Genomic DNA, 13,187 nt, shown 5'->3' on the forward strand with positions numbered 1-13,187 from the left:
AAGAGTGCTAACCACTCGACCACTACATTCAGTTTATGTGATTATTATAATGGCTAGAGATAAAGGTAGATCCATAAACCATGGCAAGAGTTTTGCATTGTCATTGGTTTTTGGTTCCCTTTTTATAAATTTTTATTCCATTTGGAGAGTTTTGATGTGTAGCTGAACATTACTGTGAATGCTGTAGCTGCTTTCCTTCATATTTGTTAAACATTTTATGTGAAAATGGGCCACATTTGATTAACTGGATTATAATTGACTAACCTCATATTTTGCTATAATAGAATAACCAGTACTGGCTTTTTCCATTAGATATTTATTGCTATTGTCACTTATTTACCAGATATAGGCTTAATTATTTGGAAATTATAGCCCGGTTCATACGTGAACTGACTGTTTAAGGAGATTACAGTTAATTGTGTGCATTTTATACTCTGACAAACCATATGGTTTGGTGCATTTTTTCTCTTCAAAAATATTTTCCAAGAACTCATTCAACTGAAATTTGGAAAGTATTGAAATATAATTTGGAGGATATTTGCAGGTGTCCTGTGCCGTAACGTAATGAAAAGTATTGTTGCTGTTTTGGGGATGTAATTACAATATATGTATATAGATATATAGATAGATAGATATGCACACACTGCCAGCTGTTCTTGTTTCCATTGTTGTGTAAACAGTATTTGTATCAATAAATAAAATCTTCTCGGGCAATCAGCCGCGTTAGCTGGTTACCGTAGTAAACCGACATTTCAGTAACAAACTCTGTCCCCATCTTCAGGATCCAGTCACATCAGAACCCTGAAGATGGGGACAGAGTTTGTTCCTGAAACGTCGGTTTACTATGGTACCAGCTAACGCGTCTGATTTCCCGAGAAGATTTTATTGATTGTACTCGCCACAAAAGTCTCAAATCCTATAGTATTTGTATCTTCTAATGGTGATTTGTTTTGCTACAGGTTGGCATCGGAGCATGAACAAGAGTTGCAGACATTGCAACGATGTCAGGAGCGAGAGATGGCTCGATTACATGGTGAGCTAGAACAACAGAGGCGTTCACTGGTGAGTTCAGCTAGTTGCATTTAAAAATGGATTGAAAGTAGCAGTAATATTAAAAATTACAGTAAGTTTAGGTTGCATTGTATTGTACAACTACAGGTACCATATGAATCATGTTCAATATGTTTCCTTCATTCAGGTTTTATGGACATTTAGGTAGAAGTATAAAATTTATACTGTAATTGCTTATAAAATATACACATTGTATATGTTTACTTATTGCTTATGCTGTATCTTTTTAATGAGTTCTTTACATAACATCTCAAAAAGGTATGCCAACATGAACAAGAACAAGCACAGTTAAAGGAAAGAGCACGTCGGTTGGAGCGTCGACTGGGTACTCTTGATTCAGAGTATGCGCAACAGGTTGAAAATCTTAGAGCTGCGTACCACAAGACACTTTCAGCTGGGTTAGAACGAGACATTGAAGGTGAAGAAAATATTTGGCAGCGGTATCAAGCTGAGATTGAGCAACTTCGAGTAAGGATTTTTATCATTGTGCTTTCTGTGTATATTATGTGTGATTAAGTCAAAGGAGGGAAACTACAGGAGATACAGTAGTGTTAGAATGTGATTCACAAGCTGGTCAGATTTGCGCTGTCTCCAGTGATGTCAGAACTTTCATAATAATTTCAGAAGTAATTCATACAGCTCATATGTCTTCCTGCCAAACTCCAAACTCTCATATATCTGACCCTTTAAACTTTTTTTGTAAAAGTAATTTAGGAAACTTACAGTTCTCTAGAGATGTAACTTAAGTGGGAAAAATAAGAAATGAATATGGAATTTTGTTGTGGAAACCTCTCAGAAAATTGCACTCAAAAGACAAAGGAGTTAAAAGGATAATAATGGATCTTACAGAACTAGGTTGTGATGTGGCTCAAGATCATGCCCAGTTTGTGGTTTTTGTTATTAACAGTGTTGAATACAGTAGGGCCCCGCGTTTCGGCGATCCACTAATACGGCACTTTTCAATTGCGTGCATATGCCCCACGTGCTCAACAGCTGAGTCAGAGAAGTGCATCCGGCGCCATTTTATCGTCGCTGATTCAGTCTGTTTACAGCTACTACTGATATTCATTTTACTTTCATATCATTTTTTTTAGGCCTAGCGCTATTGTGCACTTACTATATGATAGTGTAAACATATTATTAGGCTTTGATATGCATTTGCAATTGAAAAAAGGCAAAGATCCGCTTTTTGGCGATTTTCACTTTTCGGCGGGGGTCTGGTCCCTAACCTGCTGTGTATGCGGTGCCCTACTGTATTCACTTTTCGATAAAACTGTATGGCAAGACGCATGAAATTTGCTGGATTAATCTTTATAAACACCTCTTGTGAAATTTACTAGTTAATTATTATGATGTCATAAAACCAAACTTATGTGTGTTATGAATTGACTTTAAGAGCAGTCTGTACTGGTTATGAGGAAAATTTGTCATGAACTTTGTTGGTGCTGCAGGCTCTTTGTGAGAAAGGTCTGGTTGCCATGGAGAATTCACATCGCCGCATCATAGCCGAGCTGGAGGAAAAACATCGCCAAGAAATAGAGCAGTTGCGGCACGAGAAAGAGCAAGCTCTGGCAGAGGAAACGCAAGCTACACTTGCAGGTACAGAAAAATGAAAGCTGAAATGGAAATAAAATGTGCAGCATCTCATTCTGCTTGGCAAACAGGCATTTATATTAGAAACTTTTAAACAATTTTTGGCTTGTTAACTGCTCAGGTAAGCACTCGTTCATGCAGTATCATTTTGTCAAAAGAAGAGAGAATATGGCCAGAACACACAAATATAACATGTCGTCATGATTGGTGGCTGGATTTCCACTTACTTGTCTGTTGTTTATGATTGGTAAGACATAACACAAATCAGACATACTTGTTGGTCGTGGTATTTGCTTCCTACCGTGATTTAGACACTGGGATAAGTGTTAAAAATCTTTTCAATCGTAATCCAAATAGGTGGCTGGATAAGGAATGTGGAGGTTCATACTCTTAAGGTTTCTAATTATAGTTAAGAAGATTAATATATATTCATACAAATTAAGATTTGGGATAAGGCTTTCCCATTCATGAGGCATAAATGCTGTGCTTTGAAAGCTAATTCTTGAGGAACCTTTAACTTTGTACAAAATATTACGTGATATGTTTCTCGCACTGTGGATAAAAGTGTTTGTGGTTATGAACATGTATCCTGACATAATAATTGAACTGTTGTTTAAATTTTTGGGTGGCAAGGATTAGAGAGGAAGATAAAAATTTGGTGGTTAGAATACATCACATGATTGTAGGCTTTAGAGTGCAAATGGTTTAGTGAGATATATTGAACAACATTTTAAATGAATTTGGCTGAGAACTCTTGATAGATTAACTAAATACAGTTACACAATATCTTCTTCTTCTATGGCTCACTGGTCCGTATTCGGTCCATGGCCTCCTCAATTCTCCTCTTCCATTCAGTCCTATCCTCCGCTGCTCTGTTAGGTCCGTCTGTCAGAGGCTTTGATTGAGGTTTCGAAACATCTTCCTTTTTATGGTGCAAGGTTGTTAGCCTTGCGACCAACCCCAACCTGGAGGACCAGGATACCTGTCTTAGTCTGACCTCTCCCCCTCGACCAATCTGGCTAGGGAGGCCCTACCAGTAGCTATGCTACCGCCAGCATAGCGTAACACAATATATCGGGATGTTTTTATAGGTTTACATTTGTCTGATGCACTTACATTTTACATTGGACTATCATAAGGAAATTACTTTTTGATTTTTCTGGAGTATATAGCGTTTCAAAAGCCCAAAAGTTATGGGTGTTGGAGCAGGATGTAGTGTAACTTCAGTATCACATTTAAAATGATAAATATTTAGGTTTGTTGATGTTTTAAACACGTCTGATATCTTTGAATTCTCCATAGCACTGGATGCCATGAGAAAAGCTCATGAGACCGAAGTGCAGAAGGAGATTACGAAGTTCAAGTCAGAATTTGTCAAGAAGATGCAGTCAACACATGACATTGGTGCTTTACACAAAGAACATGAGTGAGTGTATTACTATGTATATATAAGCAGCAGTAGGGTAGGATCGTCAGGTTTTATTCGGCTCACATATGCTTAGGGAGATTTTCACAAAATTACAGTGTTGTATTAGGTTATGTGATGAACTTTATTGTATTTATGTGTTATACTCTGTTTTATTATGTTTTATATTGTATCATATTTGTTAATGTATATTGTGTGTGCTTTCTCCCTTCAAGATTTTGTCTTTCACACTTCTGTTGTGTAAATAAAATAACATGTTATGACTCAAGAAACTTAGTTACTGCAGTTACTAAAGTAACATCTTGTTAGCCTGTTGGCTTACTTTTGATGGCTGATACGTTTGCCCAATCAAATAGCATTGGCTCTAGTGAAACACTTTGTGATGAAAGTGCGTGTGGTTTTAGGAACGGACTTCTAAGCATTTTCGTAACAGACTTCAGATCTCGTACATCGTGCTGTAATGTATGATATATTTGTACAACTGTAACTTGTAAACAGAACTGTGCCAAGTGAAGTTTTAGGTTCTCATGGCACCAAGTATGAAGATGGTTGTCTTCTGGGTTGTTGCACTGTGTAGTCTGGTAGAAGTTTACTGACATTTAAGATGTGCTTGCTTCAGGGTACTCTAATGATGGAAGCAACAAGCACTGCTGATACAATAAACTTATGACAGATTACATGGCACGACAAACTGGTAGACAGCCATCTTCAAAAATACACCATTTTGAACACAGTATTTGTAAATGATTGCAGAGCCGAAATGGAAGAAATAAAGCAGGAGATTCTGTCTCTGTCAGAAAGGTATTCAGTGAAATGTGTTGAGTCTGCAGCTTTAGAAGAACAACTGGGAGTGATCACAAAACAGCTAACACAAGCCCAGCAACACATTCAACAGCTGGATGCCAGGTAAGTGTAACTTACTGAGGTTCACTCAAGCTGACAACTGTGTAACATCTCATCATGTTCGGAAAGGTCTCTGTGGCCCATGTTACGATACGTTTGATTAACTTGTCTTGCTGTGAAAAATGGACTAACATTTATTACCCTTTATGGTAAGCTGATTAAGAATTAAGATTTTTTTTAGCTGCAGCAATTAATTTCAGTTCTTTTGAAAGAGACAATAAGGTTCAGAAACTTAAAGAATTTATTATTGCTCATGACCCGGTGTTACCATTCCATCAACTGTTCACTCAGAGAACTTCTTGACCAACTGAAAGCTATCACCTTTACAATGAAAATAAATTTATGGAGTTATTTATTTTCCTACACTTATCGAAGTTATACGATAGAATATTAATATGCAGCTGAACATATTTTTCATGCTTTACAGGACTGTCAGCTTTAATCCTTAATGTGTGCTGTGTTTCAGAAACAAGCAGTTGCGTGCACATTTGGTTTCAGAAGTGAGTGAGTTAGAAGTAGGGTTGGAAGGTAATGCAGCACAGCTGCTGCGCCAGCGTGAACATGAACTGGAACAGAAGTGTGAGGAAGTAGATCAGCTTCAACACCAGCTTGATGCAGCCAAAACTGTGAGCACAATACTATGATTCTTGTTTTATTTATTCCATTGCATGGTTACTTACTGTCACCCAGGAGATAAAGAGTGGATAAATACGGATTAAAATGCCATTATTTGGTACTGGAGTATTAAAATTCCATGATAAAGTGGAGATATGTACACAGAAGTACACACAATTTCCACATACATTCTTCATTCTACATGCCCCATTTGCTGTGATGTTTATTTATAGCCAGTTTAAATCTAATTCCATTACAGTTATCACACTATACAGAACCAAATTACTTTTATTTGTATGTCTAAATAGTCACTGTATTGACACATGTTGAAAATAAAGTCTATAGATCTTAGTGAGATCTATCGTTTATATACATTTTTTGTTCGGTAAGCTATTTTAGAGAAAAATTTTAGTTTTATATGATCTCCACACAAGTAGAGCTTATATTAGTACCAATATGTAATCTAATAGTCAGAATATAAACTAGTACACTTTGGATCATTTGAGGGAATATGGACATTGTAAGTTATTCCAAGAACTTCTTATCTAAATTTTAATCTTTTTCAGTGTGGGTAATGTGACCAAAACATGCAGATGATTCCTTTACACTCATTTTTTAAGCCACCTATACACCTTCGTGATTTGGTGTGCAGGCACTGGTATAGCTTCTACTTATTGTACAGAAATTTAATTATGAAGTGTTACAATATTTTCCTAACTGCATGCACTTATTTTTATAATTGTACCCCTGTTATGTGCACTTTTTAATATGTTTGAAATTTAGATCCTGTTGTTTGAAAATATAAAAAACATGTTACTTAAATTCACAGAAACATTCTACATCTTAACCACTCCCTGATGGACTGCTGAAAATTTATGTCATGTGCGTTTACATATTTTTACACTAGATCGCACATGAATAAGAGTACTTTTTATGCTTCTGTATCACACGTCATAAGTTCCCACGCTAGCTGCAGTGTCATATGTAGGCTGTGATTTTGAAGAAGTTCAGTTTTACAAACATTGAAAATGGCCCAAGGTAACTCAGGTTAATGTCATTAAAATCATATAAACAGCTTTATGTTATCACAATTGAATACTTTTCATCGAGACACATTTCATTCCATTTCATTTTTGTGGGTATATTCTAAATGTATGGAGGGGGGGGGGGATTATCTTCAGAAAAAAAAGGTCAGGAAAGGAATTAAGAATATGGTATCCTTGCAGTGAAAAACACTATGAGGTTACAGTAACCCATGCAGAGTGAAATAATATCTAGGTTATGATATCCCATCTAATAAAAACCTGCGAACTGCATAACACATGACCTGTGCAGATCGTTTGACTCGTAGACCATGTCCTCTTTGCTTGACGTCCCATCTATTCATCCATCATGTGCTGTGATTGTGATGAAGGGTTTGCTTGTGTGCTTGTGTTACTAACAGCATGGGGAGCAGCTGAGCGCACTTTGTGCACAGCTGAGTGATGCATACATATGTACCGAACATTGCCACAGCAACCGGATGGGACCTCTGTGGGAGCGACTGCGGCAGCTGGCAGCAGCTTGGCCATATCGCAATACAGGTGAAATGAAGTCATGTCATTTGTAGGGTTGGCACCACAAGTCTTTGGGAGGCACCTTAAGGGGTTTGAGTTAATAACTCATTTTCTAATTGTATCAGAGACTAAGTTAATATATTTTTTATAAATTCATTAAAATGTGGAAACTTTTCTTCTGGAATATGGAGAGAGTGTTCCTGCTTCTGAGGAATATGCTTCACACAGTGCCTTTAGAAATTGACGCCACAATGACATGGCCTCCCAGGGAATGCCGTCTTATTGCCATTTGAATTACTGCTGGTAGCATATAGTGTATATATCTTATAAAGGAAAAATATTCCTATAGTCAATAGTTGGTCTGGTTTATGGATTGATCTATCACGTCCACATTACCTCACTCTTCACTTTTGTATTTTACATATAAGTTTAAAATAATAAAGACAGTAAAAACTATGAATAACTTGTAGCAGGAACAGATGTCATTAAGAATTTTTTAAAACATATTTATTAAAAGCCAATTCAGAAATATTTCATTTGAAGTGTAGAAAATGTCAGATTTATTTCCACCACTATTACTGTTGAGGAATTGAATATAAAAATTCCCTATAAATGAGCTTGAAGAATTTAAAATAAAAATTCTGTAACAGTTATCTGAAACTGAGCTTGTACTTCAAATAAAATTCTTGCTTTAATGAGATGTGTTACTTAGATCAGTGAAACTGTGTGGCAAATACTCAGTATCCTTTGATGTTTCTTACTTGTTTTGTTTGTTAAAATTTCAGTCAACGGACTTCACCATATTTAAATGCTTTTTACAAAGTTAAATTTAATGGCCATTTCAAAGTCATAAATAGAAACTTAGTTCTGTTTGTGCAGATTTGTGTTGGATGTAATAAAATCAAATTGATATTGTCAGACAACCACATTTCTGTCGGTTCATATCCGAAACTGTGCTTGCATAATTACACCAGATTTATAAGTAATAAATACGTAAAATCATATGCTATAGTTATAACTGGTGTTGGACAGCATGTTTGATAGATGATTAGACTCTTTATACTTTCTCTAAAAGGTTGAGTGAGTGCTGAAGAGTTCAGGTGAAAGAAACGAATGTTAAACCCAGTTTTACATCAAGAAAATTTTAATTGCATGTTGCTTGATTCTAACTGTGGAATGCATAGAACATCATGTAGGATACCTATTACTGTTTCATTGCATTAGTTTATATTTTAAAGCAATGTTATGTTAATTCATTGTATAAAACAATCATTCCTAAATTCTATTACTCCATGATTCTTCCTTAAAAAACCTGATATATGATTCCCAATCTAAAACAGTAATTTCTTGCAAGAATTTGTCACTTATATATTCATTTATTCCTCTGTGACATGACTGCACCATATATCTGGAACACTGCACAATGTTTTTAAAATTATTTTCATCCTGAATTAAAGGAAAGGAATTTAATTAAATATATATTATTATACATACAAGGAGAAACAAGAAAATAATATTTATATAAAAAAATAAATAGATATCAAATCCATAAATTGTTCTTGAAAATTTACATTAAAAAATATTGGAACCCAGGAAAACATTTTGATGAGGATCTTTGTGTTTGCAGGGTGTTACAAATCACAGTTTGGAATCCCCCAGTAAAGAAGGGTAGTTTCTTGCAGAAAATTCCCTTTAAATACATCTCTCTCTTAGAATCCCATGTTTATATTGTGTAGTTAACTTCAGTTTCAACATGAACTTACTAAGGTCTAAAGAAATATTTTTTATCTGAATTATTTTAGTTATGTTCATTTCCATTCCATCCTTTTTTCATCTTGTTTCCTCTGAAGTTACAGTGAATGTGCATGTTGCCTGTTGCTAGCCAACCTCTTGCAAGAATACTGACACTTGCTAACCCTGGGATTCATTTAGTTCTTAACTCAGTTTTCGTATGATTAGTTGTAATAAGTATAGGATTTGAGACTTGTGCAGCGAGTACAATCAATAAAATCTTCTTGGGCAATCAGCCGCTTCAACTGGTTTACTACGGTAACCAGTTGACGCGGCTGATTGCCTGAAAAGATTTTATTGAGTGTAATAAGTAGTTGGTTATAAGATGTCCTTTCTTAATTGTGTTAAATAACATTTAGTATGAATATGCCACTGAAGTAGGAATGATGGCTTTCATAATTATTAAATGGTAAACAGGGAAGTAAGATTTTTATTTGAGTGGGATACAGTTACTTTAGTAAAAGAAAATTGAATTTTGGTTGTCAGATGCCCAAGTCCGAGAAGCAGACCACCAGTCCAAGCCATATGGTGTCACGAAGGCCCAAGGTTCCAATTCCAGCAAGAGCAAACAGCGCAAGGAACCGCCAGCTCTTGCCACTGCAGGTTAGGAATTGCGATTTACAGAAAATCAAGTATTTGCGTTGGAACATACCGTAATTATTGAGTAGTTTCTGTAGTTGATTAGACATAGTGTTACTCATAAATATGTACATCAACTTCTTTATTGGTAAGCACTCAGTCCTGTATTACTTTGTATTATGCTGTTAATAGGATGGTAAGAGGTTCCCCGCTTAACATGCTGTTAAGAAAGTGCCTGACTGCCCTCCAGAGTGCATGTATGTTGGACTCGATATTTTTTCCAGTAATAATTTCGTTGTCAGTCCTGTGTGCAACCCAAACCTAAACAAACTCACTTCTATGTATATTTACCAGCACTGCTTTGATTTCTGGCTTACCACTTATATAAATAACTGTATTAGAATTGAGGTTCTCACGGCAGTAAAGTTGTCACTGTGGGTGTTTTGGGTTGTAATGCCACGTGGACTTGTAGAGAAATTACCAAAGTTTCCTTGAATGGTTTGTGTCTGCCTGTGAGTCCACATGGCATTACGTAAGTAAACGAGAACAACATTGACAGTGTAAATAACGTTTCACCTCACTAAAGTCACAGTTGTAACTGTGAAGCACTTCACCATGCAACTTTGAACCAGATGTAATGCAGTGTTCAAAATGACAGTTTTCAGCTGTAGATAAATAATTACCGATATAGAACTGAAGGTTGGATTGAATGTCGACATGGACCAGACATTGCCATCTTCAAACTGCCTGAAATGAACCCTCTGTTTGTCACTGTCACATAATGACTTCTTTGAATGTGGTTTGTTTTTGACTAAGGCAGGGTCTTTTTAATGTCATTGTGTATCAAAATATCAAGGAGGAAAAAAGTAAAACTCCGTTCTTTTTGACTCTCTGTTAGTATATCTCTAGGAAATGTTCTCATCTTCAGGAATAGGATTAGGTCTTATATTAGGATAATGCATCTAGTGGTGTGCTGCAGGGGGCTTAGAGGAACTCACATGAGCCACTTATTATTTTTGGCTAATTTTCCAAGCACTTTGTTATAATTACAGAAAATATTAGATTATACATGTGATACACCAGTATAAAAATATTGATACACATACATCTTGTCCGTCCCTACTTCCAAATTCCAGAACAAAAAGGAAAACATTGACTGCCGGTGCAAGTTCCATGTTAACAAACTGGCAGCACACTCCTGAATGCATCTGCATATCATTGGGTGTACCAGTAATTAAAAGAATTGACTATTTAACCTATTTCAGGAAAGCAACATTTGAAAACTAATTAAAATTATCTCTTGGTTCACAGAACTGAAGCGGTCTCCAAAGAAAAGCTGTCATAGAAATCCATCATTATCGTCGACTTTTTTATTGGTTGCTCCCCTCCGCTCCACCTCGCCCTGTCCCCTCAGCGGGATGGTGGCCGAGCGAAAGAAGATGTTCGAACCTTAAACAGTAGGATGCTTGTTCGAGCGATGTCTGAAGAGGGGAGGGGTGGCAACCAATCAGTAAACCAAAATGCTGCACGTCAAATGGCCAAGGCCATTCTGCTTGCAGCTAAGGGAAATACAGCAAACTATCCAACAGCTGACGGTGATGAACACCGAGTGTTAAGAAGGGAAGTTAGCCATACACCATCAACATCATGTGGCAGTTTGGTGGAATCGTTACTGCTGGAAGATGGAAACTTGAGTAGTAACATCAGTAATAAGCAGTCAAATGATACTGAAGTAAAATTCAAGCGAATTGTTATTTTAAAAACTGCAATCATAAATATGATGAAACATAATAATCATAAATAATTGTGTACTGCATTATGTCTCTTCACATTGCTTAGAGATAAATAGAAACACCAAAACTAATTACACGTCTTGGGATTAAATCCAGGGTACAAGCTCAAGCTACTATGATTTCTTCTGTTTGCATTAACAGCTGTTGCAGAAAACAATCGTCACTAACTCCTTCGGAATGTGCTCGTGTAAATTTAAACTTTTGATGGGGCATTATGTATTGTTTATAGTGATGTTCGTATGAAATGCATGAAAAAGAAATTGCGCCGTTGGATGTAGATGGAGTTTAAGCATAGCGATGATTGTAGTTTGATTCTTTTTGCCTGTGAAGAAACAATTAGGAAAAACATTTTTATGTTCTAATTAACATTCACCAAATCTCGTCTTCAAAGAATTTGTTGCTCACTATGTGTATGTAATGTAATTATGTTAACAATAGAATATTTTATAAATGTGTTATATAAAATAATTTGTAACTTATCATGTGTTCTATCCTCATGCTGTAAACTTACCATCTTTTGATGGCATATACTCATTTTTTTGTTGTTGCTGTTGGCATTTGTCAATGTGAGCTGATGTGATGTGTTAAGCTTTACGTTGTTTAATACCACCCCGTTAATGTACAGTTACTGCACCAATCAAACAAAGAATATAAGTTTTCCACACTTTATCATGTTACAAATTTGACGCTTACATTTATTTAACATTTATGCTTGTTGAACTTGAAAGTTTAATGTCGAGAAAGTGTAATGCGAAAGTTATTTCCTGTTATAAAATTTTTTAGTCGCATAACACGAGGAACTAAATAGTGACAAATTTTTTAGTTGTACGAATACAATTTTTTTGTCCTGTTATGGCATGTATGGTATAGCAAATTCACTTGATTTTTTTGTTTTCAAATTTAAATTCGTTTGCTCAGGTATGTCGAATATAAGAATAGTGTAGTTAATTTGTACATTAAGCTAGCAACATTTGAATTTTTGAGGTTTCGAAACATCTTCCTTTTTATGGTGCAAGGTTGTTAGCCTCGCGACCAACCCCCAACCTGGACCGAAAACGGACCAGAGAACCATAGAAAAAAAAATTGAATTTTTAGTGATTTGTTGGGGTCAAGATATAGGATCAGCCAGGTGTAGATTAGGTTAAAATGATGTGTAAGCTTTTCTTGCATGAAGCCCATGGATTCATACATCACCTACCTTTGTACATGTATTAGTATGCTCAGTCCTTAACATTGAATTTAAATATATTAATTTAAGTACAAGTTTAAAATTATATAAGTTGATACCACCACAGGATATGTTATTTGTGACTTCACCTTTTTAGTGTATCATAGGAATGAAATGATATATTTTGCATGTTGTTCCGAGTTTATGGAATTCTTTTTAACATTTTTTAAAATTCTGTGTGTACTTGTATGTTTCTTTGGTACAGTGTATATTGTGAAGTAATGGATAGTTTAATAACATTGTCATTCAGTGCAAAGAGAATGATACAAATAAATGTAAAACAATGGTTGAAATTAATTTTATGTTCATGCAGCACATAAGTTTACATAACAGAGACATAATAGCACAGTGAAACAGGTAACCAGATGATAAAGTTTTTATCAGTGATCTCCGCCTCAGGATGAATTCAAGAGTGAATAGTGTAACTGTTCCCTTTCTTCTTTGCAGCGTGTTGCCCAAGTGGGATCAGGTTCGATGAAGGGATTTATGAGACTTATACTGGGTTTACGGGGTTTAATTAAAGATCGCTTCAGCTGTGTATTTATTTTCAGGTGATTGCTGAAATTAAATTCTCCGCACGATGTTGGTCAAAGTTAATGTAATACACCGATGCGTCCGTGATAATGTTTCAA

At 35.7% G+C, this 13,187-nt stretch overlaps 1 protein-coding gene across 6 annotated transcripts in view; it reads left to right on the forward strand.

Moving 5' to 3' along the window:
* Positions 1-12,848, forward strand: part of osp (myosin phosphatase Rho interacting protein outspread) — a 255,539-nt gene extending 242,691 nt beyond the window's left edge. For 4 of the 6 annotated variants that reach the window (XM_022078478.2, XM_022078480.2, XM_022078483.2 and 1 more), the window contains 9 exons: positions 960-1,062; positions 1,330-1,539; positions 2,523-2,670; positions 3,967-4,090; positions 4,844-4,996; positions 5,460-5,619; positions 7,053-7,191; positions 9,442-9,558; positions 10,846-12,848. In XM_022078478.2, coding sequence (XP_021934170.2) covers positions 960-1,062; positions 1,330-1,539; positions 2,523-2,670; positions 3,967-4,090; positions 4,844-4,996; positions 5,460-5,619; positions 7,053-7,191; positions 9,442-9,558; positions 10,846-10,988 — 1,297 coding nt within the window. In that variant the 3' untranslated portion in view covers positions 10,989-12,848. The remainder of the gene's footprint in view (positions 1-959; positions 1,063-1,329; positions 1,540-2,522; positions 2,671-3,966; positions 4,091-4,843; positions 4,997-5,459; positions 5,620-7,052; positions 7,192-9,441; positions 9,559-10,845) is intronic. The other 2 variants (XM_022078479.2, XM_022078486.2) reach the window with 2 other exon arrangements.
* Positions 12,849-13,187: the final 339 nt, after the last annotated feature.

This window comes from Zootermopsis nevadensis, unplaced genomic scaffold, assembly GCF_977971745.1.
Source record: "Zootermopsis nevadensis isolate Lab colony 2312 unplaced genomic scaffold, Znev_1.0 Znev_ptg000019l, whole genome shotgun sequence".
Classification (NCBI taxonomy): domain Eukaryota; kingdom Metazoa; phylum Arthropoda; class Insecta; order Blattodea; family Termopsidae; genus Zootermopsis; species Zootermopsis nevadensis.